Source organism: Scatophagus argus, chromosome 2, assembly GCF_020382885.2.
Source record: "Scatophagus argus isolate fScaArg1 chromosome 2, fScaArg1.pri, whole genome shotgun sequence".
Classification (NCBI taxonomy): domain Eukaryota; kingdom Metazoa; phylum Chordata; class Actinopteri; family Scatophagidae; genus Scatophagus; species Scatophagus argus.
Genome location: NC_058494.1, coordinates 25714755 through 25741285, shown reverse-complemented (window position 1 = coordinate 25741285; position 26531 = coordinate 25714755). Strand labels below are relative to the sequence as shown.

Genomic DNA, 26531 nt, shown 5'->3' with positions numbered 1-26531 from the left:
ACTTTACTCACTCGGTTTCCTCCTGTGATACACCTGAGTCTCACTCATCAGTTTTAACCACCGCAGGATGTTAGTGTGACTTGGTGTGTGCGTCAGCCGCAGTTTAAATATGAAATACGGACGTTTAAGTTTCGGCACATTCATTTTTTCAATGCTGAGTTTCATGAATAGATGAGAAGCTGTAAATCACGTTTATAGCTTCTCAATAACCGAGAGACGCATCTAAACGTGCATTTAACTTAAAAAAGAAAACGCTGATGATAGGACAGAACCTCGTGTCTGTTCTTCAGAGACAGCACGTCTGTAGCTGTGGCATCAACACGCAGCGGAACACAAAGTAAGAAAGACAGATTTTAATTGTCAGCTACTTGATGATCGGTAAAAAATCACTTCATTCATAATCACCATAGACATAAGCAAAAAATATAAACGTTATTGCACACATCAGCCTGTCAGTACAAGTTGAGTTTTTTCTGTAGGAAGGAAAATGTCTTTGAAAATGTCCAGACTTTATCTGCTCACCCCTGTGCCGATGGAAAGACGAAGTGAAGTCCGCAAAACTTTGTGCTGCTGGAGGATGATGCTGTTTGGGTGTGAAGCTCCAGTAATGTTTTGTTCCACCGGCATGGGGGTGATAACTGAATTTGCACTTTTTGGTGAACTGTTTAAAGGAACAGTTTGGATTTATGTGTTATTTGTGCTTAAAAAAAATCTGTTTAAAAAGTCAGTTAAGGGCTGAAAAATGTTCCAGGGTTAGTTTTGGAGGGACTGATGTGTCTGCGGTGCAAAAGGCAGCTTCAGCAAATTGTGTGCATCATGAAAGAGTAAAAGTGTCCATTTTTTTCCCCGTTTAGACATTCATGACTGTCATGATCTGATTTTGTTTGGTGGGCAGTGGCGTCTCTGTTCACTCTATAAACCGAGTCGTGAGCCCTAAACAGAAGCCCTTTGAATCCCTTCTCGAGTGACGCGAAAAACTGACCGCGCTTGATCGAATCAAAGACAAGTTTGAGGCCACAGTAATGTAGTCTGATTGTAACCGGTTGCTCATTCACCTGCAATTTCATGTAAGAAAAAAAAAAAGAAAAGAAAAACCAAGGCGTGTGATTGGCTATCTGAGCCTGACTCTGAGCAGGAAGGTTCGGATCTCCATCGGCCTCAGGGTCACCTCCCACGCGGAGGGGTCCTCGAACGTCTTCAGCGGGGGCTTCTCACCTGGAACAAAGGTGGAACAAAACACATGAATGGGGAAAGACGACCGTATGCAGGGAAAGTGAAGCAAAATCTTCCTCCTCTTGTTGGGCCACTAAAAACAGCCTGCAGTTTACTGTTAAAGCTGTTAACCACAACAATACATTTATGACTCATTATATTCCGCCGCCTGCTTGATTAGTCCCTGCAGGGGAGTAGTCTGTGGCTGTAATGGAGCGGTGATTACCACCCTCGTAGAATTAAAAAGCGCCAGCGTCTGTGGATTTCCGCGTTCGCTCTCCCCTCCTCTGCTCAGACCGAACCGGAACCTGAGCCACCAGCCAAGTGGCCCATCAGTGACTGGCAGCTAACCAGCGGCGGCTTCCTGCCAGAGAGCTGACAGATGAGACAAATTGGACAACATCTGGCCGTCTGGCCTCCCTAACGGGAGGTTAAACGTCAGCGTGTTTTAACAGCCACAGGAAAGATTCTCGAAGCTTTACGGTAACCGTCTGCTGTTCTACCGACTCCCCCGACCTTTCCTCTACTGCTGCCATGAGCCTAAAATGAACTCTTCTGCACATTGTAAGTTTAAAATCTACAGGGTGAATTTACAACCGGGAACAGTTATGTTCACCAGAAAATGAAGCTTTACGCTTTGCACTTTTCTTTAAAACTCGATCCAATAATTTTATCAGCACATAGTCACTCATTTCAATTAAGTCCCAGAGAGGAGGAAGCCTCGAGTGGCTGAATCGCTGATTACATCTCCAAGACAAGTCTTACGTTAATCTTTTGCTCGGTGAAGGTCTCAGCATACCAAACTAACTGACGCTTTTGTACCACATTGTACTGGAAACACTGCAGCTGCTCACTGAGCCTCAGGATTTAACTTCTGTTTGATGATGTTTCACTTTATTCTACTCTGCTGCAGCAGTGGGCGTTTTAAATCTGCACTAAACCGCACTGTTGCTGATACAATGGTTAAGTTTCAGATACTAAAAGAATATTTTTTTTAAAGACATCTCATTATAATAGCAATGTTTTTCTACAAAACCTCCTTTGTTCCTTTAATAAACAAAGCCACGAAAGCTGAACGAGTTCTGAAACGCAAACACCTGAATATATCTGTGGAGATTCTCAGTCATCCAGGTCATATTCACTCAAAGAGTTAAAGCAAGGCGTCTGGACTTCAAGCCAAATCTTCACAAGTCCAGACGCCTTGCTTTAACTCTTTGAGTAAACACCTGAATACGTAAACTTAAAAACAGTCAAATCTGTCAACACTTGGGATTTTAAATCACAAACTCTGTGAACTATCAAGCCCAAAATGACTTTTACCACATTCGCGTCTACCGTAGTGGAGTCAGTGGCAGGTGTGCGTACCTGTCTGTGGTCTCCACTGAAAACGTGTCATCTCGTCTTTCCACTGATTGGCTGACAGGTTCAGTTCAGACATGCCCAAAACCTCCAGAGCGGAAAACAGCTTCTGCACAGACAGAAAGAAATACAGAAGATGAAACAGCAAATCAGTAATTACTTACACTCCATTGAATGTACTTGACTGGTTTATATTACTTTAAAAAAGAAATGATCCATGTGTAAAATGTCCAGACAGCATGAGGAAGACAAACAAAACAATCACTTTAAAAAAAAAAAAAAAAAAAGCTTAAACCAAGCAATTCTTGGGTTCAATTAAATCTAACGCCATTTCACGGTTAGTGTGTGAATGTATGACCTGCAGGTTGACAGTGACGGGCTGTGAGTTCAGTTTGCTCTCCCAGCTCTGGAACTGGTGCTCCAGTCTCAGCAGCACCAAGTCTTCGTCCCATTGCGTCAGTGTGAGCAGGTGGACAGCAGGGGGCAGCGCAGCCTGCAGCGCAGAGAACTGCAGACAGACAGACAGAGGGGAAGTGGTCATACGGGCCCCGGGTCCACTCACAGCACTCAGTGGTTCTGTTTGAGGACTTTGACGGTCAGCAGTAAAACAATGTGATCGTTACTGACTGAGAACACGTCAGCATGCAGAGCAAACACAGCTGAAAGCCACACCAGCTCAGCAAACTCCCCTGAGAGTCGGTGAAACGAGAACAACTTCTCGAAACGCAAATATGTAGACAACGGAAGAGAAGTGAAGTCGGTAGGTGAGACAGCTAGAGACTCGAGGACGCACAGTGGAAGCAGCAGAAATCGTTCATGTTCACGGTTCTAAGTTAGGTAAGGTTAAGATGCTCGCGTCTTTTCTCTACTCGTTTTACATTTACAAAGTGCTTGCATAAGGCCACGTCCTCACAAGATCTCCAAAATGGCACAAGACGTGTTTGCTCTGTGAGCCGTACTGCGACCACGAAGCGGATTCGTCCTACTGCTCTTCCTCACTCACCTCCAGCCGAGTGCCGGCGTGCAGGTCGCCGTCGGTGAACGTCAGCAGCGGCTGCAGCACCACTTCCTGAGCCAGGGGGCGGTGCGCGTCGGCCGCGCTGGGCGGGCGGTCCAGGGAGAGGAGGAGGCGCCCTCGGACCACCAGTCCGTCCGGGTAGATGTCAGAGGACTCGTTGAGAGGCTCGCCGACGCCACGGACGTCATCGTACAGCAGGCGGCGGTGGAGCTGAGGGGGAGGAGGGTGTGATGAGGGAGGCTGGCTGTAACTGACCCCAGTGCACAAGCCTCTGTAGCAGGCAAAGATCTCTACTACAGTCCACAAAGACACGTGGACTCTAAAAATGGAGTAAACAATGAGATCCAGGTGACCTACCTGACGAGGATTACCCGTGTGTGTGTGTGTGTGTGTGTGTGTGTGTGTGTGTGTGTGTGTGCGTGCGTGCGTCAGAGACTCTCACCATGATCTCCAGAGAGCCGTTGTAGATGCTGCCTCCTCCCTGAGAGCGGTCTGTCACCACAGTGAGCTGGTCCTCATCATCCTGAAAACACACACACATAAAGTAACATGACTTTAGACTGGATCACAATCATTAGAAAACCTCAAACGTCCAGGGAGAAGAATCGGGCAGAGAAGACTACGCTCTGGGTAGGCTAAAAAGCTCACTGTTAGAAACTAAACCCCTAAACCACCTTTTTCTGCTGAAAATCAATCTAAATATGTGTTTAGTAGTGTTACTGATTGATTCAGGTCCAAGTCTTGACATTTCAGTGGAAAGTACTTGAACTTTCCGCTTTGTGTTAGAAATATGCATAGCGGCTGCCCCCTACAGGCTGAAACCCCGCTACTACAGCTGAATTCTGTGAGCTGGAGGTAGGTGACGTGGCCACGTGAAGTTGACCTTTGACCTTGTGAACACGAAGTGTCATCAGGTCGTCATAATTAGCGTATGAATCGTCGCGCTGTGTTTTTTGTGACAACTGAAATCCAATCAGTTCATCCTCAAGCCCACGTAGACGTTTGTGCCAAATTTGAAGAAATCCCCTCAAAGTGTTCTTGAGATACCGACTTCAAACTCCAAATCAGAATCCCTGTAGCTCTCACAGGTGCTGAGGCATCAAAACCAAAGAAAAAGCTTTCACACGCACCTTGATGAAAGCGCGGGAGTTGATGGGGTAGTAGTTTCCGGCGACGGGCTCTGACTGCTTAAGATGCCAAGTGGGCCGGTAATCTGTCCTTTAGGCCAGAACAACAACAATGAAACACGCTGGCGAGAACAGCCTCACCGAGTCACATCTATCAAAGGTCAAATTAATTACAGTATGTTTCCAACATTTTGAAAAACTCGTAGCGAGCGAACCTTCTCTGCAGCACCTCTCTGCCGTTGGAATCGGTGTAGAAGTACTGAGAGGTTTTGATGCTGGTGTCCAGACGGGTGATCACCTCCTTCCCCAGGTCATCGCTGACGGATGAACAGAGTGAGGGAGACACGAAGTGATGCACTTTGGCCCCAGACTGAGAAAACACGCTCTAAGTGTTAAATAAAACAGCTTCGGGTCACACTCACTCGATGGGCAGCGGCCCGACTGTCCACTCCAGCTCCAGAGCTCTGCTGTCGGCGTACAGACGAACCACCTGAGACACCCAGGGAGCAAACCACTGCCGCACCTCCTGCACGACAGACGTCTGGAGGGACGAGAGGGGCTTTCAGGATCAATGAACAACAATCTTTATGTTTGTGCCGTTTAAAAGAAAGAAAGGGTTGGAGGGAAATGAAGCCGGGCGCGATGCTGCTCCCTCCCCACCTGAATGGTCTCCGTCTTGGCCGTCTTGCTGATGGTGAAAGGTGTGGACGAGTTGGGTCTGAAGATGTAAGCACCTGAAGGCTGGTTGCTCCTCGAGTTGTTGCCGTCACTGGCGTTGTACCTGGAACAGGCACCACGCAGGGGAGCAAAGGTCAGGGAAGGTCACAAAAGCAGACATGTGCTGGTGTTTGTGCGCATTTCAATCAGACACACACTGACCAGAAGAAGTTCTGCGTCAGTTTGATGGTCTGTTTGGTCTCCAGGTTGCTGAGGCTGCTCAAGAGGCCGGTGTCGGGGTCGAAGGTCACTCGTAGGAACTTGTAGGAACACAGGAAGAAGCACATCATACACACAGATGCAACTAACATGTACAAACCGCACAGCTTTAACAACCCAATCCTGTGATCAAATCTGTTTTAAGCTGTTATCGACTGTGAAATGATAACTTTTGTTTTTTGAATTTTTGAACTTGTTTTGAAATAAAATCATTTAAATCCTAACGAGTTTTCCAAACTCTTCTTCCAATTTTATATTTGACTCTTTGTTTAATTCCCTCAGTGCGAAACAAGCCGCTTTGGACTTCCTGTCTGTACACCATGACACACTTATTTCTGTGTTTATTTTTTACATGAAGCTGACAAAGCTGTGGTGGACACCTTGTTCTGGATGGCTGTGGGTGGGCGGTGCTCCACGCGGGGAGGTGGATGCTCGTCCTGAAGCAGGGACACGGTGTAGTGGGTGAAGCCCAGAGGAGGAGCCTGCACCTGGAACACCAGCTCGCGGACAGCTGAGCCTCGGTTCCTCCTCAGCGCCCAGGTGGCTGTGGACACTGGAACCACCTGGAGCACACACGGAGGAGCTGTTAGCCTCATGTCTTTTACAAATGCTTTAAAGCCTTAAAAAAAGAGAAACAAATACACCAGAGCTGTGGTGTTGTGGCTAGAAGAATAATCTGAATTCTATAAGATTTGGATTATTTTGTGAAATCTTGTCACGTTAGTACAAATTATTACAGAGCATTTTTAGAGATGCTCATACTGCACCTTTGAAGAGTAACTTCAACGGGTTTATCAATATAGTGCTGCCACTCAGATGATGTGACTGTAAAACATTTACAAACTCACAATATTTACAGATTATATTACCGCCACAGAAAACTTCCTCCTTTAAGTAATTATTACCCCAAAAGTGACAAACGGCTCCCATATAAAAAGCGCACTGACTGAAAACACAAGCAAGTTGATATAAATGCTGGATACTCCAACTCACTGTCAAACAAAATGCTCCATGCAGATCAGAAGCAAATGAATTAATCTTCTACAGTCTACAGGCCTGCTGTGACTAATCTTATACTTGACCTGGCAGTCCACAGATTTGCCGCTAGCATCTGACACGGCGTACGCTGTTCCGTTCACCGGCAGCCTGACCGGCCAAGTGACGGGGCGAGCGAGGGGGTTGTACACATTGACAGAGAACTGAGAGAGGGAGAGGGGGAGGAGGAGGGAGAGAGAGAGGGAGAGGTTTTAATGAAAAATCATGTCATTGGTGTGCAAAATATCTCAGCGGTAGAACAAGCTGTTTGTGGCCGGTGGCTTTTCAGTCCAGCTTTCTGACTGTTAACAAAGGGGTTCCACAGGGTTCTATTCAAAGACCACTTTTTCCATCTTTCATCAACAAATTAGGTTAGAAACGGTACAATTCCTTCATATCATCCCATTTCACATGCAACATCACGCTCTGTGGCCAGGCTGGTTCAAAACTTTTCTGTGTGTTTTTCTTTTGTTGGCTGATGGACACGCACTTCATTTTTCTGTGTGTGTGAGACACACCTTTTTGCTGGACTCGGTGAGAGGACACACACTAATGTTGAGGTTGTCGCAGTAGATTCGCTCAGCAGATGAGCCACTCAGAGCAGCCAGACTGTTGCTGACCAGAACCTGAAAGGCAAACGAAAGGCGCATTACGTCCTCCACAATCACATCTGAGAAAACAGATCACGTAAAAATAACAAACAGAATACACAGAGACTCTGCCGTATGAAGCTTGACATGCCTGACAGTGTTGCCAGCCGTTAGCCAGCCTCTTGGCGTAGTCGTTAGCTACGTGTTGCTTCTCCGTGCCCGAGACCGCGTCGTGATGCTGAGCCACCGCCATGGCTTTCTCTGACAAGGACAGAACAGACCGTGAGTGAGCCCTCCGCCTGCTTCCCAGTCAGATCAATCAGTATTATTAAGTGACGCTGAGAATTATGAAAGTCTGACTGTTGGCTTACAAAAAGACAATGACTGCCCCCCCACTAACCAGACGCCGTCAGTGAGTACGAACTATAAGAAACCAAATCTCACTCATGGTTTGGCTGTCGCCCTCTCCAAACGGCCCCTTCCTGGAAACAGGACCACCAAGCACCTCCAGCTGGTTACATGTCTGTAAAAAAACCAAAAAGCAAAACAGTTTGTGAAGTCTGCAGACCTCCTCACCAGAGTCCTGTGCTTTTACAACCGTCACGTGGATTAATGTAACATTTAGTATAGCATTTGTGGTCCAGATGCTGTTGACTAATGCAGAGAACAACATGCCAGAAAGATAACGTTATGCTAGCAAGATTCAGAGTCAATAATGATCCTTATGATTGACAGAATACAAATAAATTTAATTTGTGAATATAATTTGAAAAGCCAGCCGGCCATGTCAATATCAAAATCCACACAAATAAATTACAGCCCACGTGTGCCGTCAGCCGCATCCCGAAGTTGAGAGCTGAACTGGAGCTACTCAGTCCATTTTCAGAAGTTAAAATCCAGTGGAGCCAATCAGAATCAAGTATTACACCAGACCATCACATAAGATTATTTAATGAGTGACACAGATCAAACATCAGATTATGTTGATATATTCAAATTTAAGCATATTACCAACCTTGAAAGCAAAAACGGTTAAAAATCAGCAAAGAACTGCTGCGCACCAACCAGTGAGAAAAAGCAACTTCCCAAATGTGATACTGCATCATCCGTCAGCTTCCAATGTGAAGACTGGATGAATCTGTGTTCAGACATGAAGAGCAAACCTCAAACTACCTGCAGGTAGCTGTTGCTGATCCGCTCGTAACGTTTCAGCGCTGGTCTGCTGGTAAAGTAGCCTGTCCAGAAATCATGAGCGTCATCTGCGTAGGGGAAGAAATCATCCGTCTTCAAAGGCCTGAGGAGAAAGGAGGAGGAAGTTATGGCATGAATACACAAAGCATCTCTTTATTCTGGATGCAATTCTGACATCTTTACACCAACAAGCTCACTCAAAGTTCACCCTACCAGGTGAGGTTTGTTCTGTGCAGCTCCTGGAGGTAACACGAGGGCGTAGAATAGAGCACGTTGACTTTGCTGCCATTAGTCTGCTGGGCGTTGACGTAGTGGATCAGCTTGTCCAGGTTCTTGTACCACAGGTTGGCATTCTCATACTGGAAGTCTGAGCCCATGGTCATGATGATGTGATTGGTCTTATACACGGTAGACTGAGAGAGAGGAAAAAGATGAGGAAAACTGATGGTTACAAAGAGGCAACAAAAATCATGAGAATAATGACGTATGAGAAGGTACCGCATGTCAACATCTGCTCAGATCCAATCAGTCGAAGTCAGAAGTTAAATTCCACATGTACAGTCTGCAGGCATGAGCAGTGTATTATAATGCATTCATAATGCTTTACGGCTACACTGATAAACTGTCTAACCTGACCGTTGGCAATGGTAAGGAAACGCTGCACCACATCAACAACATTATAGTCCTCCAGGTCAGGGTCATCTCTGATTGGTGGGTCGTCACAGAGCTGGTCCCAGCAGAAGCCTTCAGGAGGGTTGTACCCGTTGGGAAGGATCCCTGTTGGGTGTGGTGGGCAAACAGGGCAAAGTTTAAAGGATCAGTGCAAACAAATTACAAAAAATTAGTGTGTGAATGTGTGTGGGAATATACATAGAACAGATCAAGAAGCAAGACGTTTTGTTACCGGTGAAGAGGTCAGCCATGGGAGGTGTGAGGCTGTCAGAGGCCCTCCACAGAAGCTCCTGCTCCTGCTCAACCATCCTGCGAGCTCGGTCCTGATAGTCCAGACGACCAAAGAAGAAGCCATCGTACCCCATCTGGAAGAAAACATGCAGGAAACGGTTAGTCTAAAGATCAGAGTCAGATGTTCTGCTGCTTACATGAAGCCATGGATTGACTATGAAAGCTATGGCCACATATACCTTAAAAGAATGGTTAGTTTGGGAAATATGCTTATTTCTTGCTTTATGTGGTCTCTGGCTGGTAGGGAAGCTACAGTCAGCTTAACATAAAAAGCAAACCAATGGGAAACAGCTGGCTAGGCTCTGTCTGAAGGAAGAATGTGCCTACCAGGACCTTCAAATCTAACTGACATGTTACATCTTCAGTTTGCTTCAAGTGTTCCTGAAGTCTGACACCAGGGACTCCAGTAAGTCACTGCACCCAGACAAGATACTGTCCAGCACAAATCACCTTCTAATTTAACTCAGACTTTAACTTTTTCTAAGTTCCCTAAAATGTCAGACTATTCCTCCAAGATGAACCACCTGCGCAAACATGGAGGCGTGTTCGCGGGCGTGGCCGAAGGGGTCGATGTGCCAGGCGACACGGGGGCGACCGCAAGCCCCAAAAGTCTCGTTGAGGAACCTCAGGCCCATCGTCATCTGGTCGATAACAGCGCTGTAGTGGGTGGTGGCCTCGTCACTCATACACCAGCCGCCATTCACAAACTCCAGACGGCCTGGAGGAAGGCGGAGGGGAGAAGCGTTCAGTCAGGCTGTGGAATGAAACCCCATCATGAGCGTACAGTGTTGGTTCACGTACCCTCATTAACCAGCTGTTTGACTGTCTGCTGCATGCTTGAGCTCTGCTGTTTCCACCAGCGGTAGAAAAACGCCGTCTCCACGTAGATAAACCTGCGGTCCGGATTCTTAAGCAGCTGATCCACCACCGAGTCCAGGATGTACTGCACCCCCGCATGCTGGATGTCGTTACGAGCTACTCAGAGACCGACACACACACACACACACACACATGAAAACATGCATGGACTGGAGACAAAAGTGACATTAATTCATAATGGGGGAATCATGACTTTGTGAAACTGTGTGTGTCTGTAAAATGAATGTTTTTACACTATTTTCAATTATCTCAAGCTTAAAATTCAAACTCCTGTGCTTATGCAGCAGCACAGGCTGATGGCTGATGATCTCTGCTTACATAACCACACAAGAGGACGGTCACCTGCCACCTCTTCGCACAATAAAAAAGACATGTGATGCAGAAACAAGCAAACCGCACTAAAACGAGTCACCTGTTATTACAGCGGAGGACAGAGGACAAATGAGTGGACATTAAGAGGCCATGACGGGACTCCAATATGAAAACAGCTCTGTTTTTGTCCTCAATCCTTCAGTCAATTCAGATTTGGAGATGGTTTTCACTGGACAGGAAGTGTATGTACAAATGCAAGGACCCCCCAAAAAAGGAAAGGTGCTATTTTGGTTGTGGCTAATGGGGATCAAATAAATAAACAAACAAACGCTGTAAGATGAAGGCAGGCATCTGAGGTGTAGCGAAGTACAAGCTGTGAAGAATGGAAATACTCAAGCAAAGTAGCAGTACCTCGAATGTGTACTTGACTGTGTACCAGTTAGACCCCACCACTGATGTGTATGTGTGTGTGTGTGTGTGTGTGTGTGTGTGTGTCAGACTGACCTCCATAGAAGTACTGGTCAACCGTCTTGAGCCAGCCGACATCGTCATGCGTGTGAGGGACCAGGTGGACGTTCAGCATGTTGGGTTTGGTGGCGTGACATGACTGCAAACACACACACACACACACACACACACACACACACACACACACACTCACTACATCTACAGTACTGGACTGCAACGCTACTCTATTGTTAGGAAAACCAGTAAAGAGCTAATATTAAGACATTATCAGCGAATATAAATGCTCTTTCATCTCCTCAAACAAACAAGCAGACTAAGCAAAAAGGCGAATGAGTGAAACTGAAAGTAGCCGCAAAGTGGCAAACAAAAAGTGTTGAGCTTCAGCTATCCAGTGCCAACTAAACCACTAAACACCATTTAAGCCATTAAAACACGACCGCAAAACGTAAACGTGAACACAGCTGACCTCGTATCCGCAGGTGCTTGTCTGCTTGCTGTCCTGGCCGAGAGGAAAAGTTAAACCGCCACTGAAGAGGAACAGAAAGCCAACAGCCAGCTGCTGCGAGCCGGCCGCCATGTTACAGAATGAAGCGCAGATCATATGATATCTGTTTATGTGCAGCGGGTCACGTGACCGGACTTCCTCGATGAAGAAGCGGAGTGTCGCCCCTCCGTTTTGACTCTCAGGCAGCTCAGAATGGTGATTTAAAAAATAAGAACTGGCGAAATGAGGCTGAGTGAGGAGTATTCAGTGACCTGACCCGGAAAAACACGCAAACTAAATCTTATGTTACTGATGGCCGAACAGCTGAGCCACATATTTGGATTATTGGTTTTCCCACCCATGGATTTTTTCCCATTATCAATTGATTTGTTGATCTGATTTTTTTTGTAATTAAGTAAATGATTGAGCAATTCAAAACCCTTCGTTGTAAAATTATGCGACTCCACCTTCTAACATTTAAAAAGGCCTTTGGAGGGCGCCCTGGTGGCCTGACAACACTGTGGAGGTCATGGCGTGGTCACACTTGAGTGTTTTCTGCCTGGCATTGAAAGAATGGCAGCATGTTCTGGGAAAATGAGATGGGGCTCAAAGCAGGGCCCTGTAGGACACCACAGATAATGCACTCAGGGGAGGATGCGCTACAATTTCAAACGTTTACTTTTAGTCATTATTGTACATACTGGATATAGTCTACACTACCGTAAATTCATCTTTGTGCATATAATAACAAAGGCAGTATCTAGCTGTGGAGAGAAGATGAATCCTTGTTAATGTGTACTAATGTTTCGAGTTAACAACACAAACCAGGCTCAGATTGCTAATTCAGACCTCCATGGGTTAGTTTATTGTGAGCCAAGGTGAAATGAACAGAACTCATCATAAAGCAACACTCAGACATGTACAACATATTTTACAGTCACATTAATAAACATTAATTAAAGTACAGTGAGTGAACAGGTGGATAAATGCTACAAGATAAAATTTTCAGTTCGGTGTCCTACAGGAGTGGAATAATGCACTTCATGGCAAAAAAGTGTTTCTTACTTTGGATTGATAAGTCCAGGTTGGCAAATTCAGAAATAACTTGTGTGGAGTTAAAAGGTATTTTGCAGCATGTTTATAATACGTTTCGGGATTTCTGTTAGTAATATGTGCAATACATTTCTGTTCCTACTGTTTTAAAGAAACTCTGACTTTTTAAGGCTACTTTTGAACATGCCCTTGAAGAATATTTCACATACAAATTTAATATGTACTTGTGTGGTGTTATTGTCTCTGGAAATTAAAATAGCTGATCATTTTGGTGTGACATTTCCGGTCCAAAAATAGTTTGGCTTAAAGGCCTCACACAGTGCTCGGTCAAGTGATCGCAAACCAATGAAATAGCACCATTCAAAAACAAAACTTCAATGAGGCATCGACAAACTGTGTCATAATCTGGGAAAAACTGTGGCTGCAGTATGACATCCTCTCAGACAGAAGGAAGGAAACAGGAGTCAGGGATAACAGTGGGCGACTTAGTTAAACCTTTCAAGTTCTTGTTCTGACATGTTTCCCTTTATCTGACACCCATCTGATGCTCTCCTACCCATGTGAAGAGTTTGAAGTTGAGGCAAATCACAGTTTTTTCAAATGGAACCTTGATCGAATGGGTACCAGTTAATAAGAAGACTGAACTTGATTAAATATGATTGGATATGAGATAATAATAATAGGATCAGATTTGGAAGCATGCAAAGCACATGTGTCTGCATCTCAGGCTGTGATGGCTTGTCTGGTACAGCATTAGCACAGTGGAGACAAAAAAAAAGCATTACAGCGTGTGCATGCACCTCTGAAAACACAACTTTAAAATATGTAATCATCTGTTATTACTGATTATTAGTTGTACACTGACACGTGATGTGGAAAAACAATCACATTAACAGAAATTTGAAATTGAGAAAGAAGTCCTGCTGCCTTAAAGGCCCAGTATGCAACCTCTGCAGCCATGGATCTACCAGTCAAAACATTAACAACAGAAGTTTAATTTAAAGTGGCAAGGCATCATGGGAGTTGTGGTCCTTGTGGTTAAACAAACACTATTGCAAATGAAAAACAATTTGATGTGAGTCAGAAATGCTGACAGATGAGCTAATGTTTTGCTACATTTAGTCACGTTTTAGTACGCAACACAGCAAAATATATAGCAAAGATCCACAAGTTTTTAGTTTTAATGTGGAAATGAACAGTTTGAAATTTGGGATTTATGCTCTGCCTTCTTGCTAAGAGTTGGATTAGAGGACGATTCTTGTAACAACCAGCAGGTGGTTAACTTTAGCTAATGATATTAATTGTACACTAATCTAAAGACAGACCTGCAATGTGATATACTCAGCCAAATCAAAGAAAATTACCTCGAAAAACATGACAAAGATGACCCAAAGGAAGAAACATATGCTACAATATGGCCTTAATTCGTCTAAAACTGAAGCTGAGGTCACTTTTGCAGGTTTTCATTTTGGAAAACTGAGTGAGGTTTCCCATGACACATGGCAGTGAGGTTGATACAGACAAATCTCTTGCTGTGGGTATTCAAGTAGTCACAGGTACTAAATATTCAGCCAGTCGTTGTTGGGAGTTAAATAAAAATATCCACCCTCTGACAATGTATAAAAAGTCCCCATAACTGTACTTACAAACAGCATTTTATACAAAGTAAGCAATGTCAAACACAAGTTTGGGTGAATACTTTTTAGCGTGTTCATATAGTTGATTCAGACTAAAAGGTAATGTCCCACACATACCGTTCCTGTTGATTAGCAAATTTAAAAAAAGATCTTGCCAGCGGACACCAGTTTTCACGTTTCCATTCATCACCGTCCTTCTTTGCTTAGAAAATCTGTGCTGAACAGACCTTTTTCACAGTGGACATTTTGTCACAGCAGGAAAAGCACATGAATGAATATTTTGTTTTCAGGTCTGGTCTTAACATGTTAACCCACCGTCCTCTAATAGCACAACACATCAGCATCAGCCAACCATAAACACAAACCTCCCCTTAATAACCCCTTCAGGAAATATCCCACAATAAAAATACAACAAACATACAAACACACAAACACAGTCTGCCAACAAACAAACCACAAGATGCAATACATAAATCCAAAGAAAACATCTGAAGATGAATGACTTAGCTGCTTCAGTTTCGGTGTCCTGGTGTTGTTCGTGCTGATAAACCTCAACACGAGCAACACTGATGCTTTTCCTACTATGACGAGTCACAATGTGCCCTGTGAAAAATGCATTTTTGCTTTACACTCAGCCTGACTATGATCCAATTGGGTATTTACAATCAAAGAGAACATTTTGGACAACAATAAATAGAAAAAAGACACTCACAGAAGGAGAAACTATGCAAAAAGACTCGTATGGAAGAAGAAGAGTGTTTGTTTCCTGACTGTAATGCCATCCTGATTCATTCTTTAGTGTTTATGTTCATAGAGTTAACAGCCCTTTCCTCAAGTATTCAGGGTCCTGAACGAGGAGGCGGCGAGGTTAGGTTTGGTTTCCATTGCCTCCCTCAGGGGGGCAGATGAGCAGGGTGGAGTCCAGGTCCAGGCGGAAGGCCGGGTACAGCGGCTGAGAGAACGGGCAGCGGAAGGTGTGCAGGAGCACCACTGTGTCCGACACGCTGTAGAAGGACAGCGCTCCTTTCTGGCGTTCCAGGAACACGCCGATTCTGGGGCAGGGCGGTGCAGCCACCGTGGTCTTGCGGTTGTCATGCCAGGCGGCGTATCCGGCGTGAGTACACCTCAGCCGCCAAGAGTTCTCGTTGCGCCCCAGCAGACATGGTTTTCCGCCGCCTTTGCGCCCGATACCACGGTAGGTGACACCAATGTCAACCCATCCCCCACCCCTCCACTCCACCTCCCAGTAGCTGGCACCACCAAACTGGCCCTCCCTGCACAGGACTTGGGCCACTGAATCAAAGCGCTGAGGGTGAGGGGGGTAGGACTGGGGCTCCTCGCCACAGTGGGCACCCTGGGGCCCCTCCAGGAGAACCAGAGTGGGATGGGCTGTATCAGGGTCCAAAGACAGACGGCATGAAACTGGAGGAAAAAAAAAAACAAGAGGAAAGAGAGAACTTACATCTCGAAAGAAAGCGACCATGACATTCTGACTGACGGGCTATTGGTTACCACTCAAGACTCTGAGTCGTCGAATGCCGAGATTCAAAAGTAGCCATGAGGGGATTTTTGTGGAGGCACAAACCTGTAACCAAAAACCTTCCTTTGATCTTCAGAAACTAATACAACTAGTGCCCCAAATCCTGAAATTTGAAGTTGTCTCGTTGTTGAAGTAACTGGTCAGATGGTTAAATACACTTTGTTGTCCAAGGACTAAAATTGGTTCTGTGAAGGCGGCTGTTTGGCTGCCTAAACTGCAGCCCAGTCACGAGAATAAAATGTTGGCTTTGTACATTTCTGCAAACCGTGGATATGTTACCTTTGAGCGTTTCATGTGCATCATATCAACGTTTCTGAAGACATGTACTTCACATTATGTATATGAGCTGAGTTCCTCATCTGGTGGAGGAGGACATGGTGGTGTAGCAGCCACCTTTTTTAACATGATGTTGAGATTTTTCCATCAGGAATCTAAATCTCGGTGTTTTAAGCCAAAATATAATATTTTCCTAATCCTAACCAAGTGGTTGGGTTTGGGTTGGTGGCTCGGGGCCAATGCAAACCCAAATATCTTTCTCAAGAAATCTACTCAGTGTTTCTTCAAAGTCTTATGCTTTGGCTTTGGGAACTTTGAACTGTCGTTTTCATTATTTATAGCTACACTAGCATAGCTAGCATAGCTCTAGTTAGGGTAATGTTGTTCTGTCTCAAACATCTCATCAAATACTGGAATACCATGAAACTTTATTTTCCCAGAGGATGAAACCTTGTCCTAACTATGGTGACCCCACACTAAATCTGACTGCAAACCTGCAACTAAAACTGCAGCCCGAAGTGCAATCTGCATGCTTAAAATGAATTTTGCTCTCAGTGCTAAGAGTGAACCAGATTTGGCTGAAATCATTTATGTTGCACACCTCAAAGACATTCCTTCCCTGTCTCTCCTCTCTGCTCTGTCACCATCATAGTTTTCTGAGTTTTTCCAAAGTCCCAGAGTTCAGTTCAGACACGGATCAGCCAACAGATGCTAAGACGTTAAGCCGTCCAGTGTTTCACATGACATTTTGGCACAGATGGGATAAATGACACATTTGACCTTAATCCTCCACTGACCAAATTGATTATTTATGCCTAACAAGGTGATGGTACGCTGTCATTGTGTTGGCTGGCTTGTTTCTATTGGGACAAGACGCTGGTGTTAATGACAAAGCTGGATGTCATAAATACAGTATGATTGCCATCCATCATTAATGAGGGCTCTCAGATTTCACAGCGAGACTCTTATTCTCTATGGAACCACAAGCACGGAGAGAAGAAAGAAAGAAGGATGGAAAAGTAAAGAGGGCAAAAGAAAGAGAGGAGATACGCTGCAGAGAGAAAGGAAAGGCGACAGAAAATTAAAGAAGAGATGGAGAGTTGAAGAAGCAGAGGGGCGGAGGATGGAGGACCTGGTACTTACACCTGAGAAACACGGCCCGCATCCTCTGGTCAGCTGGCTGCAGAGACAAAGAGGACAGAGGGAAGGACACCGGCACTGCTGATAAGACACACATGAGACAAGAAGAGAAACCGGCATTTAATGCTTTTGTCCATATCATGGAAATAAATAGAAAGGAACAAAACGATTGAGAGACTGACAAAAAAAAAAGGAGAGACAGAAACATAAGACCAGAAGTTATTGTGCAGGAGTGACACGGAAACTGAGGAAAATATGAACAGAATGCGTGTGACTTGTAAAACAGGAAGTAATGAGGACAGCAACAGCCAGGGAACGATGACATGAACACGACACTTCTGATTAGTTTTGCAGGATTAGTTCAAAACACCAAAGTCACCAGGTGTAGAATTTGAGCAGCACCTTTTAACTTGTCTCACTGGCACTTTTGTTCATGCAAAAATGAGACGACGTCGGTCCAAATCGTTGCATGTTGCCCCATCACCTCATGTTTTTGATGAAGCCAAAGTATGTAATTTTTAAATCCTACACGTAGTGGCTTTATCATTCAAAGAGTAGTTCAGCATTTTTGGAAAAACACTCATTCACTGCCTTGATAGGAGTTGTGTGATAAGATAAATAGACCTGCAAATAGCATTAATGTTACTGATCAGAGAGACACTGGATGCCCTGAAGGCTAACGTTTCCCGTGTGCTAGCAGTGCTTGTCACAGAATTATAAGCTTAGTGATCGAATGTTCTTTGACAAAATGCAGCTTGAGTTACCAGGCAGTTAACATCTGCCTCCCGTGCCTTCAGAGGTTATGTACACAATCCTGAACCTTCAAAACGTTTGTTCTGAAATCAAACAGGTGAGACATTTTCTCACACAGTAATTAAACTTTTGTACTGATAATTTCGTGTCCCTCCAGACTCTAAAGGTGCCAAATGTGAGTCACTGAGTAACTTTGTCTGTGAAAAAATCTGTGCGAGGCCTCCGAAATAACTTCCCACCTCAGCACGATGTACCGCTCGAATATCGGTCTGTGCAACGTAAAGCTGGGCCAGGAAACAGTCAGCTTATCTTAGCATAAATCATACAGTACACATCAAACAAGTAAACATGAAAGTGATGTCAATCTCCTCACTTAACTCAGTGATTAAGTTGTGATTCCCAAAATGCCAAACTCTCTCTTTACAGTTGGTAAAATAAATCACCCGGCCGGTTAGTTAGCATGCTAACAAAGCTGAAATCTGCTGTTTGTGTGAGTTAAAGGTTCAGTCCACCAGAAAGGCCCACATTTATTAACTTACCCCCGTGATGGCCTGCAGATTGTGTCATTTGCTGCGGTTTGGAGTTCTCTGCACTCACATTTCTGCCACCTCCCCAATGAAATGGATATGAATCGTATTTGATGTATTAATAACAACGTCCCAGTTAGGCAGGAGAATCCACATAAACATCTGTGGACAGTTTTCACTCCTGTCTACCACGTTATGACATAACCAGGACAAAGCTGTTGGAAGAAGATGTCGCTGTCTACCTTAATTTAACACGGTCAAAGTGAGAACATGAAAGCTTTCAGGTATGTCAGTGTTTCCAGTCTCGGTATGTTATGCAACCACTCGCTGTAACATTTACCCCATGAAACGCACTGCAACCTCTGTGGCGTCATTCAAACCTAAATACCTGGACTGAATTTGAATGCTTCCAATTAAAAGTAAACTGAACTGACATGAGCCAGAGTGTGTTGTGTCAGACATCGTCCTGTCCTCTTCAGCATAAATAATTAACACGTCCAACTGTCCCTCGCAGTGTTAAATGTCATGTCAAAACCTCTAGGCGGGTAAAAATGGGTCACCTCAGACCTGATTCTGTGTGTGTTTTGCGTATCGTGTTTCTAATGCTTACCTTTCACACACTCTCCACCAGACACGTAGTTCTCATTAACTGCAAGAGAAATGCAATCATAGTATAAAATTCTGATAAGTAATTTATCCCCGCTGAATATTCGGTGGTGTCTCATTTATCAACACTGAGCACATCACGTCATCCGTAATGATGTCCTCTTTCGTGGAAGTCATCTGCCGTACCTGTGCGGCAGATCTTGTCCACCTCCTCCCTGCAGACCTCCTCCATGCGGCTGCGGAGGTGACACAGCGCTCTCCTGGCGCCGCTGAAGGCCTCTGTGGGCAGGCTGAGGGCTCTGGAGTGCCGACCGGTGGCGAGAGGGACGCATAGCAGAGGAGCCGCCTGGGTCGATAAGGAGAGAGAATGGAAAATACAGCCTCACATGGCATCCACAGCCCTGCCTCCCTCTCGCCCTTATTTCCTTGTACAATTGAATTTGAAAACAGCACTTAAGCGTGTGCTGCCTTTTTCCACTGGTCACTGCTGACTCATTCTCCCCTCTCATCCATTCTTCCTCCTCCGTCACTCATCTACAGACTCGTCTCCCTCGGCATGTCTTAGCGCACTCTCTGGCTTAAGTTAATACGGCTCTCCAGAATGCATTAGATGTAATGGGTGAATATCAAATGTGTGAGCTGCTAATGTGCAGCGGTGGAAAAAGCATGTAGACCCTGTACTTATATGGAGAAACCAATACCACAACTCCATTACAAGTAAAAGTCCTGCATTTAAAATCCTGCTCAAGGACTAAACTATCATATCAGGCTAATGGCTTTCATCGGCCACTTAAAGTATCCAAAAGTGAAAGCACTTTTTGGTTAGATGTCACAAGCCTCATGTTTGATCTTTATCATTGCCGTCTACTTTAGAAGCTTGTCGTGATGAATCTAACTAAAGCTGTATAAATGTTGTGATGTTGAAGTATCAAATAAAATGAAACAGACAAAAGTAAGTGAATTGCTCTCAGGTCCAGGACTTGAGCCAAAGAGTGCACTGCTAGCATGATGTAGCTTCCACGGTTCAGTTTAAATGATACAGTCGAACCAGTACCTCTCAGTCACAGCCCAGTTCATGTCTGGACTTCTTTCCAACAGCCCTCAAAGGCATTTCCTGTGATGCTAATGATGAATACTGTGAAACAAATCAGTGGCTTTTTAAGAATCAGGATTGTAACCTTTAGCCGTGTGTCAGCATGGCCTTTCTGCAGCTCACCTGTAAGAAGTGGGCGTTGTCCTCTGTGTGTAGAAGCTGGCTGATCTCGTCATCTCGCCTCCTCAGCTCCTCCAGGTCTTTCTCCAGCATCTCGATGTCCCGCTCGGCCCTCCCGACCACCGCCCGCTCCTTCGCCTCCAGCCTCGCTCGAACCTACAGGTGCACGAGTGCATGTTTGAATCCCGTGAGTGAAGAGACACCTTTCATTTTCGAGGTGTTAAGCTGTGGAAGGCGTCTTCTCATTTCATAAAATCAGAAAATAAAACGATTTTATTTGATGAAGAGCTGAAAGTCCAGCCATGTTCTGCATTAGCTTCTGTTCCATTGGAGGGTTTCTCCCATTAACCTCCTCAGATCTGTTCAAGTTTATTACTTGTGCTACAGTTGATCTTTTATCTGCAAGCACAACTACAGATAGTGGTACTATTTTAAGATCTACTGCTCCTTAGTGTACTTCAGCTACTCCTCTGAGTACTGCCTGGTAGTACTACTGCACCGGTTTCTAAAAGAATTGCTGTTATTAACACTCTCACTCCCACTAGCATTGACATTACAGCTGATACTCGTAGCCGCCGCTCCTCACCTCCGCCTTGGTTTTCTCCAGGCGCAGTGCCATGTCTGCAAACAGAGCTTCACTGTCCTCCAAAACAGCCGACGCTGACACCTGAAACACAAACACAGACAGCAGAAGTGGCTCAGAGGGAAGCTAAACAGCAGAGGCAAAATGTCAGAGACAACATGAAGCAAATGAAGGATCTTTAAGGGCAACTTCATCTGCTTCTCATCAGTCTCACAGTGTAGACCGACGTGTCCCGTCCGGCTCCGGCATCCCGTGGCAGGAATCGTATCAGATTAATTGAGCAAAGTGGTCTTTAATGTGCCAATTTGTGCCTCTAACACAAAACATGTGCTCTGACACAAGTGGCAGTGGCAGTTGATGTTGGGTTGGACAAAAGAAGCAATCTGAAGACGTCATGTTGTGTCATGTAATCATAAAAATAATTGTACGTTGCAGCCACAGCGAAAACCTCGTGTTTTAAGGATGATAACTTTAACTACGAGCTAAAAAACAACACCTGATATGCTTTTTCACAAATCACAAAAAAAATTAAGTTTTGGATTTCTGAAATTTTTAAACCACAGTAATATTTTGTGCTGATTATTGGTGCTAATGCTCCATTTATATTATGAGGGTTTATGGCCTGCTGCCAGATTGTATTATTAACCCTCAGAAAAGTCATTCAAATCCTCTCGGAACAGCGCAGATCATCCAGACCGGACTTTCACGTAGCTGTGATCAGGAACGAACGGCCTGAGCAGTGGACAAGACAACAAACTGACATCCAACATCTGACAAAAGTTTCAGTGTCGTGTTTGAGTGCTTTTCCAAAAAGCTAAAGCAGCCACGAGCTGGATGGATGGAGATGGATGGACGGAGACGGCGCTCAGGGAGGACCACGGGCTTTCCCGGAAGCCCGAAGGAGCTGCACAGAAACTGGAACTTAAATTAGCTTTGCAGTGGAAACTGATACAACAGCTCCTGGGAGGAGGAGCGTGTGTGTGTGTGTGTGTGTGTGTGTGTGTGTGTGTGAGAGAGAGAGAGAGTGTGTGAGAGAGAGAGAGAGAGGCGAGTAGGTGAAACTGATGTTACAAAGGAGGTTGTTGTGTTGTCCAGCTGTCAGGTTGAGTCTATTTATATAAGTCCTTGTCTCATGTACATGGCACATACCATAACAGACTGGTGTATAAACTGCTTCATATCAGGGCTGCATGACCTGCCATGAATTTCTTTTCTCAGTGTCGGGATCACAGTTAGTGAGCGGAAATATAAGATCCATCCCTGGGAGGAAAACACTTGTGTCTGATCCAACTACTCATACAACTCACTGCACAATATTAACTGACATCACTATAATAACTCACATTCAAATGCGCAAATCGTACTGACAAATTATGTATAACAAAATGCTGTGTAATTAGAATAATACGGTTCACCTGTGGATGAGCAGCACTTGATTTAACGCACCACAATGGAGACTCTAACACGAATGCGAGTTACAGTTGTCAATCTTAAAAAACGCTAAATTCTAAGTGGAGTCTGGCAGAGTGGACTCAATCTGAGGCCTCATTAAACAACAAGTTGAATCTTTGCTTCTTGAACACATCAGGAAGACACGTTTAATCACCTGAGAAATATTGCAAAAGTCAGACCACATCCTGACACAAAGTCATCCAGTCGCTGCTGTTCCTGTTTTCTGTCTCGACGCTCTTTTGACATCGACTTCCTGTCTCCCTCAGAACTGATCTGAAAGTTTTACCGCTGATTTCTGAGGCTCTGAGGGGTTTTAGCAGCTCTGCGCTCGTCCTTCTGTGTCGCCCTCTGCGCCGCTAACCGCCGCATTAGCTCAGGAAAGGTTACAACATTAAAAGTATCAGAGATTAAGACAAAAAAACGCGTGGAGAGGCTGCATTTCTGACCACACACACCCGCCGTGCAACTTCTGCATCCTCTGCCTCGTCTCGGTGTTCTTCCATTTAGCTAAACTTCAATAAAACTTGTATGCTTGCAAGATTCTATGCAAATAAAGTATCGCCACAGGATATTGGATATCTCATTTAATTAGCCGTGGAGACCAACGTTGTTATTGTAACTATGACTGAATTAATTTCACAGAGCTGCATCATACAAAGACCAGAAGAGTAAAGTTACTCTGTTCACTGTTTCATGTTGTCTTTGTTGGGGAACAAACAGTTGCTTTGTTCCAGGAACAGGTGTATCCAGGTGTGTTCTTGGAAGCTTTCAGGCTCCTGATAACATGTGTGTGCGTGTGTGTCTCACCTTGAGGGACTCTAAGCTCTGCTGAAACTCCTCCAGCTCTCTCTCTCCTCTCTGCGTCCTCTCCTGAATTATCCTCTGAGACTCCTGAAGCTGCAGCTGATAGAGAAGAAGAAGAAGAAGAAGAAGAAGAAGAAGAAGAATCACTTTATTAGCAGTATATATATTTTTACATACACACACTGAATTTGTCTTCTGCATCCTTAGTTGAACACACACATGCAACACCCAGCAAATTACATGCAGTGAAACGCCAGCTAATGGAGGGGGGGGGGGGCACTTTTCGCATTAATCACTCCACCACACCCAAATTTTTCCTGCCCATCTGGTGGGGGAATCAAACCAGTGACCCTCCGATCACAAGCTGTTTTGGACACTCTGGGAAACTGACGATGATTGATCACACTTTTTGGACATTTGGTAGACTACGTCTCACTACCTGATCAGGTCCATGTGTATGTGTGGGTTTGTGTTTTCCTTATATTTTCAGACTTGTATATTCTTTGTATAACTGCACTGTGAGCCAGGCCTTTTGGTCCAACATCAGTGTGTGACCTCACAAATGCTTCACTGCATGAATGTGCACAAATTCCCACAGAAACACTCTAACATGTTGTGGAAAGCCTTCACAGAAGAGTGGAAGCTGGTGGAGCTGCAGAGCTGTCTGAGAGTTTAGAATGAGATGTCATTAAAGTCCCTGTTGGTGTGATGGGCAGGTGTCCCGATACTTTTGTCTATATAGTGTATAAGTATAATATGCAGGTGGGGTTAATGGTGGCACATGTCTGTATGGGGTCCACAGAAAAACAAACAAACATTTGAGACCCTCCATATTTAACTGTTTGGGGACCAGACTGATGAGTTTTCCCAGAGAATCTGATCTCAGTGAAACCACGCAGACCTGGGGGTCTGGTTTTCCTCCAAGCTTTGGGAACCAGCAGTGTCTGCCTTCTGAAAACCCCTGTGTGTCCGTACCTGCTTCCTGGGTCTCTGGGCGTCCACGTTATGCACTTCCTCCTGGTCCGCCTCGCACAGCAGGCAGTCCCCGCTCCACTCTGCCGCGGCCTGCGGCTCTGAGCCGGCTCCCGCGGGCTCCAGACCCAGACGATGCTGCGCGCACAGCCGCTCCGCCAGACTCTCCACCGCGGCCACCAGCTTGTGCCGGCGCAGCGTGCCGACCTCCCGGTGCGGCAGGACGTGGAGCTCGCAGAAGGACGCCAGGCAAACCAGGCACGACTTGACCGCCCTCAGCTTGCTCTCCGCCGGGCAGAAGTCGCACGGCACGTCGCCGACTCCCCCGAGGTAAAGCTCCGGCGCAGAGACCATTTCGCTCAGCTTGAGCTTGTCGACGACCTCGGCGAGCACCGTGTTCCTCCTCAGCACCGGCCGCGGGCTGAACGACTCCCGGCACTGGGGGCAGCTGAAGTGGCCCGATTCCGCCTGGTCCCAGTAGTTGTTGATACATGCCATGCAGTAGGTGTGTCCGCAGGGGGTGGACACCGGGTCCTTCAAGATGTCCAGGCACACGGGACACCTGAACTGGCTCTCCGTCACCGAGATATTCGCCTGGGCCATCACTGCGGCGGGGATCGGCTCCTCGGGCGGTTCCTGGTCCGCCTGTTGACTCCCGTGTTGTTGATGAAGAAGCTTTTCCTGACTCCCGGTGTGTTGTTGTGAAGGGGAGGGGTCAGGATACAGGAATAGCCCTTCCGCAATGTCATCCATCCCATCACTGTGGTGACGACTTTTGTGCCCTCAGTTCTGTCTCACAGGAAACGGCAGGAATTAAAGGTTCAGTTCTGAGAAAACGAGGTACTGCGCGTATCTGCCTCTGACATTTCTGCCTCCACTTCAGTACAGCTGAGATATTCATGGTGAAATGGTCTGATTAAGATTTAAAGTGCCGTATTGTGTAACTCAAGTTAAACCAAGGACCCCAAATTACCTTGTCCCAGTGGCCCCCATCTGATTTTGCTTTTAAATGATTTACTACAAGAAAGTGCATGAAACTCATGACCAAACACACATTCTGTGAAAATGTGCTGTTCATGAATGAAATTAAAGTAAAATACAATATTCCCCTTTATGCTGGGGGACTCCCAGCATAAAGAGCATAAAGACTCCAAAACTGCCCCCCCCCCCCAAACCCACCCGCGCTTCACCGACCCCAGGGGGTTCCCCAGTCTCACTTTGTCAACAGGACACTTGTCTTCTCGTACTGGGCCACCCAAGGGGCCACTTTTTCAGACGCGGGGGCACACTGACCCCTAGTGGCGACACGCTGCAATTTCTCCAAACATTTGGGAATTAAAAGCGAAAATGAAAACAAGACAGCATCAACGGATGGACACACTGAGGGCTGCTCATCCAGATCAGCGACATTATTTAGAACTTCAAGGGTGCATCAAAGGTATTCTGTACTTAATCTGCCGGAGCCAAATAAAATTATTTTAAATTAAATGCTTTTTTTGAAGCCATTTGATGCATATGCAGAGCTTTGATAGAGATTTTGCAGCAGGGATGAGCCACAGTAAACACTGCACCTTGTGATTTATGTGCAAGCCAACTGTTTGGACGGAGTTTAAAGGCCTAAAGTTGTTGTGTCTGAGTGATACAGTGAGGATGCACACCTCCACGGTGCTTTGTGTACACACTCCTTCATTTAACCCACATTCCAGTCGGCGACACACACCTGACTTATCCTGATGCCTCAACGCTGTCAGTGAATCAGTAACTACGCTGATGTTCTGTCACGTTTTGTGACTGACAGCTGGATTCAAATGAGACATCAGGATGGAAAAACTCAGTCAGTCAGTCACAGTGGAGTTACTGGCACGAGTGATTACGTTAATTCTCATCAGGCTATAATTCATGTAATTCGAATTGTTATGTATGAACGCTGAGCGAACTGAACGTCGTCTGCTGTCGTCTCAGACGTTTCCTGTCATTCTGTGCCAGCTGTGAATTGAATTTCAGCAGCAATTCAGCAGGAGATTTAAGCTTAAGAGGGGGATTTTCAGGTTCTTAAGCTTTGCTCTGACCATGTCTCACACACACACACACACACACACACACACACACACACACACAGGTCACTTTACCTGCCTGTGGAGTTAAGTGGTTTCCTCTGTGAGGTTTAGTTTGTCAGTGGGGCTCAGGATTAGTCCTCCATGTCCCCTTAAATGCACTGATGCTTTTACAAAAGGATTTCGAGCAGGTAAAATGAGGACTGAAATAACACTTTACATATTTTTTGTAAAGAGCAGCTTCACACTTGACTCAAGTAACCCAAAATGTTGTTATAATTATGATTACAACTAAGCCTGGTGTCTAAAAACTATATCTTCACTTTGTTTTTAATCTTATTATCTTA

General features: G+C 45.3%; 2 protein-coding genes across 4 annotated transcripts; both read right to left on the bottom strand.

The window, feature by feature from the left end:
* Nucleotides 1-338: 338 nt before the first annotated feature.
* On the bottom strand, nucleotides 339-11711 carry man2b1 (mannosidase, alpha, class 2B, member 1). The gene is made up of 23 exons (XM_046373777.1): nucleotides 11557-11711; nucleotides 11127-11229; nucleotides 10233-10406; nucleotides 9956-10149; nucleotides 9373-9505; nucleotides 9100-9245; nucleotides 8682-8881; nucleotides 8451-8571; nucleotides 7722-7800; nucleotides 7429-7538; nucleotides 7206-7313; nucleotides 6735-6851; nucleotides 6033-6215; nucleotides 5596-5693; nucleotides 5377-5497; nucleotides 5139-5257; nucleotides 4932-5033; nucleotides 4720-4807; nucleotides 4032-4112; nucleotides 3575-3799; nucleotides 2930-3079; nucleotides 2578-2680; nucleotides 339-1215 (listed from the first exon to the last, which is right to left on the bottom strand). Exons 1-23 carry the CDS (start codon nucleotides 11689-11691, stop codon nucleotides 1112-1114), a joined length of 2994 nt encoding a protein of 997 aa, XP_046229733.1. The 5' UTR covers nucleotides 11692-11711; the 3' UTR covers nucleotides 339-1111.
* Nucleotides 11712-12409: 698 nt separating this feature from the next.
* LOC124050844 (E3 ubiquitin/ISG15 ligase TRIM25-like) lies at nucleotides 12410-25249 on the bottom strand. Of its 3 annotated transcripts, none has more exons than XM_046373759.1 (9): nucleotides 24134-25249; nucleotides 23162-23257; nucleotides 20906-20986; nucleotides 20323-20475; nucleotides 19293-19452; nucleotides 19111-19149; nucleotides 18513-18581; nucleotides 17224-17298; nucleotides 12410-15686 (listed from the first exon to the last, which is right to left on the bottom strand). In XM_046373759.1, the coding sequence occupies exons 1-9, from the start codon at nucleotides 24881-24883 to the stop codon at nucleotides 15133-15135; spliced, it is 1977 nt and encodes a 658-aa protein (XP_046229715.1). In that variant the 5' UTR covers nucleotides 24884-25249; the 3' UTR covers nucleotides 12410-15132. The 3 variants fall into 3 exon arrangements, with proteins under 3 accessions (XP_046229715.1, XP_046229705.1, XP_046229718.1); XM_046373749.1 differs by having other exon boundaries at nucleotides 17224-17301; nucleotides 24134-25248; XM_046373762.1 differs by lacking the exon at nucleotides 18513-18581 and having other exon boundaries at nucleotides 17224-17301.
* Between the last annotated feature and the right edge of the window lie 1282 nt (nucleotides 25250-26531).

What these genes read in the sequence shown, in the direction of transcription:
- man2b1 (XM_046373777.1), bottom strand. Translation starts at nt 11,691, where the DNA reads ATGATCTGCGCTTCATTCTGTAACATGGCGGCCGGCTCGCAGCAGCTG. An exon ending in AGAGAGGTGCTGCAGAGAAG is followed by an intron (nt 4,808 to 4,931) that starts GTTCGCTCGCTA and finishes TCTGGCCTAAAG; the next exon opens with GACAGATTACCGGCCCACTT. An exon ending in ACTCCCGCGCTTTCATCAAG is followed by an intron (nt 4,113 to 4,719) that starts GTGCGTGTGAAA and finishes GTGTGTTTTCAG; the next exon opens with GATGATGAGGACCAGCTCAC.
- LOC124050844 (XM_046373749.1), bottom strand. Translation starts at nt 24,883, where the DNA reads ATGGATGACATTGCGGAAGGGCTATTCCTGTATCCTGACCCCTCCCCT. An exon ending in TGGTGGAGAGTGTGTGAAAG is followed by an intron (nt 18,582 to 19,110) that starts GTAAGCATTAGA and finishes TTCATTGGGGAG; the next exon opens with GTGGCAGAAATGTGAGTGCA. An exon ending in GCGGGCCGTGTTTCTCAGGT is followed by an intron (nt 15,687 to 17,223) that starts GTAAGTACCAGG and finishes TTTTTCCTCCAG; the next exon opens with TTTCATGCCGTCTGTCTTTG.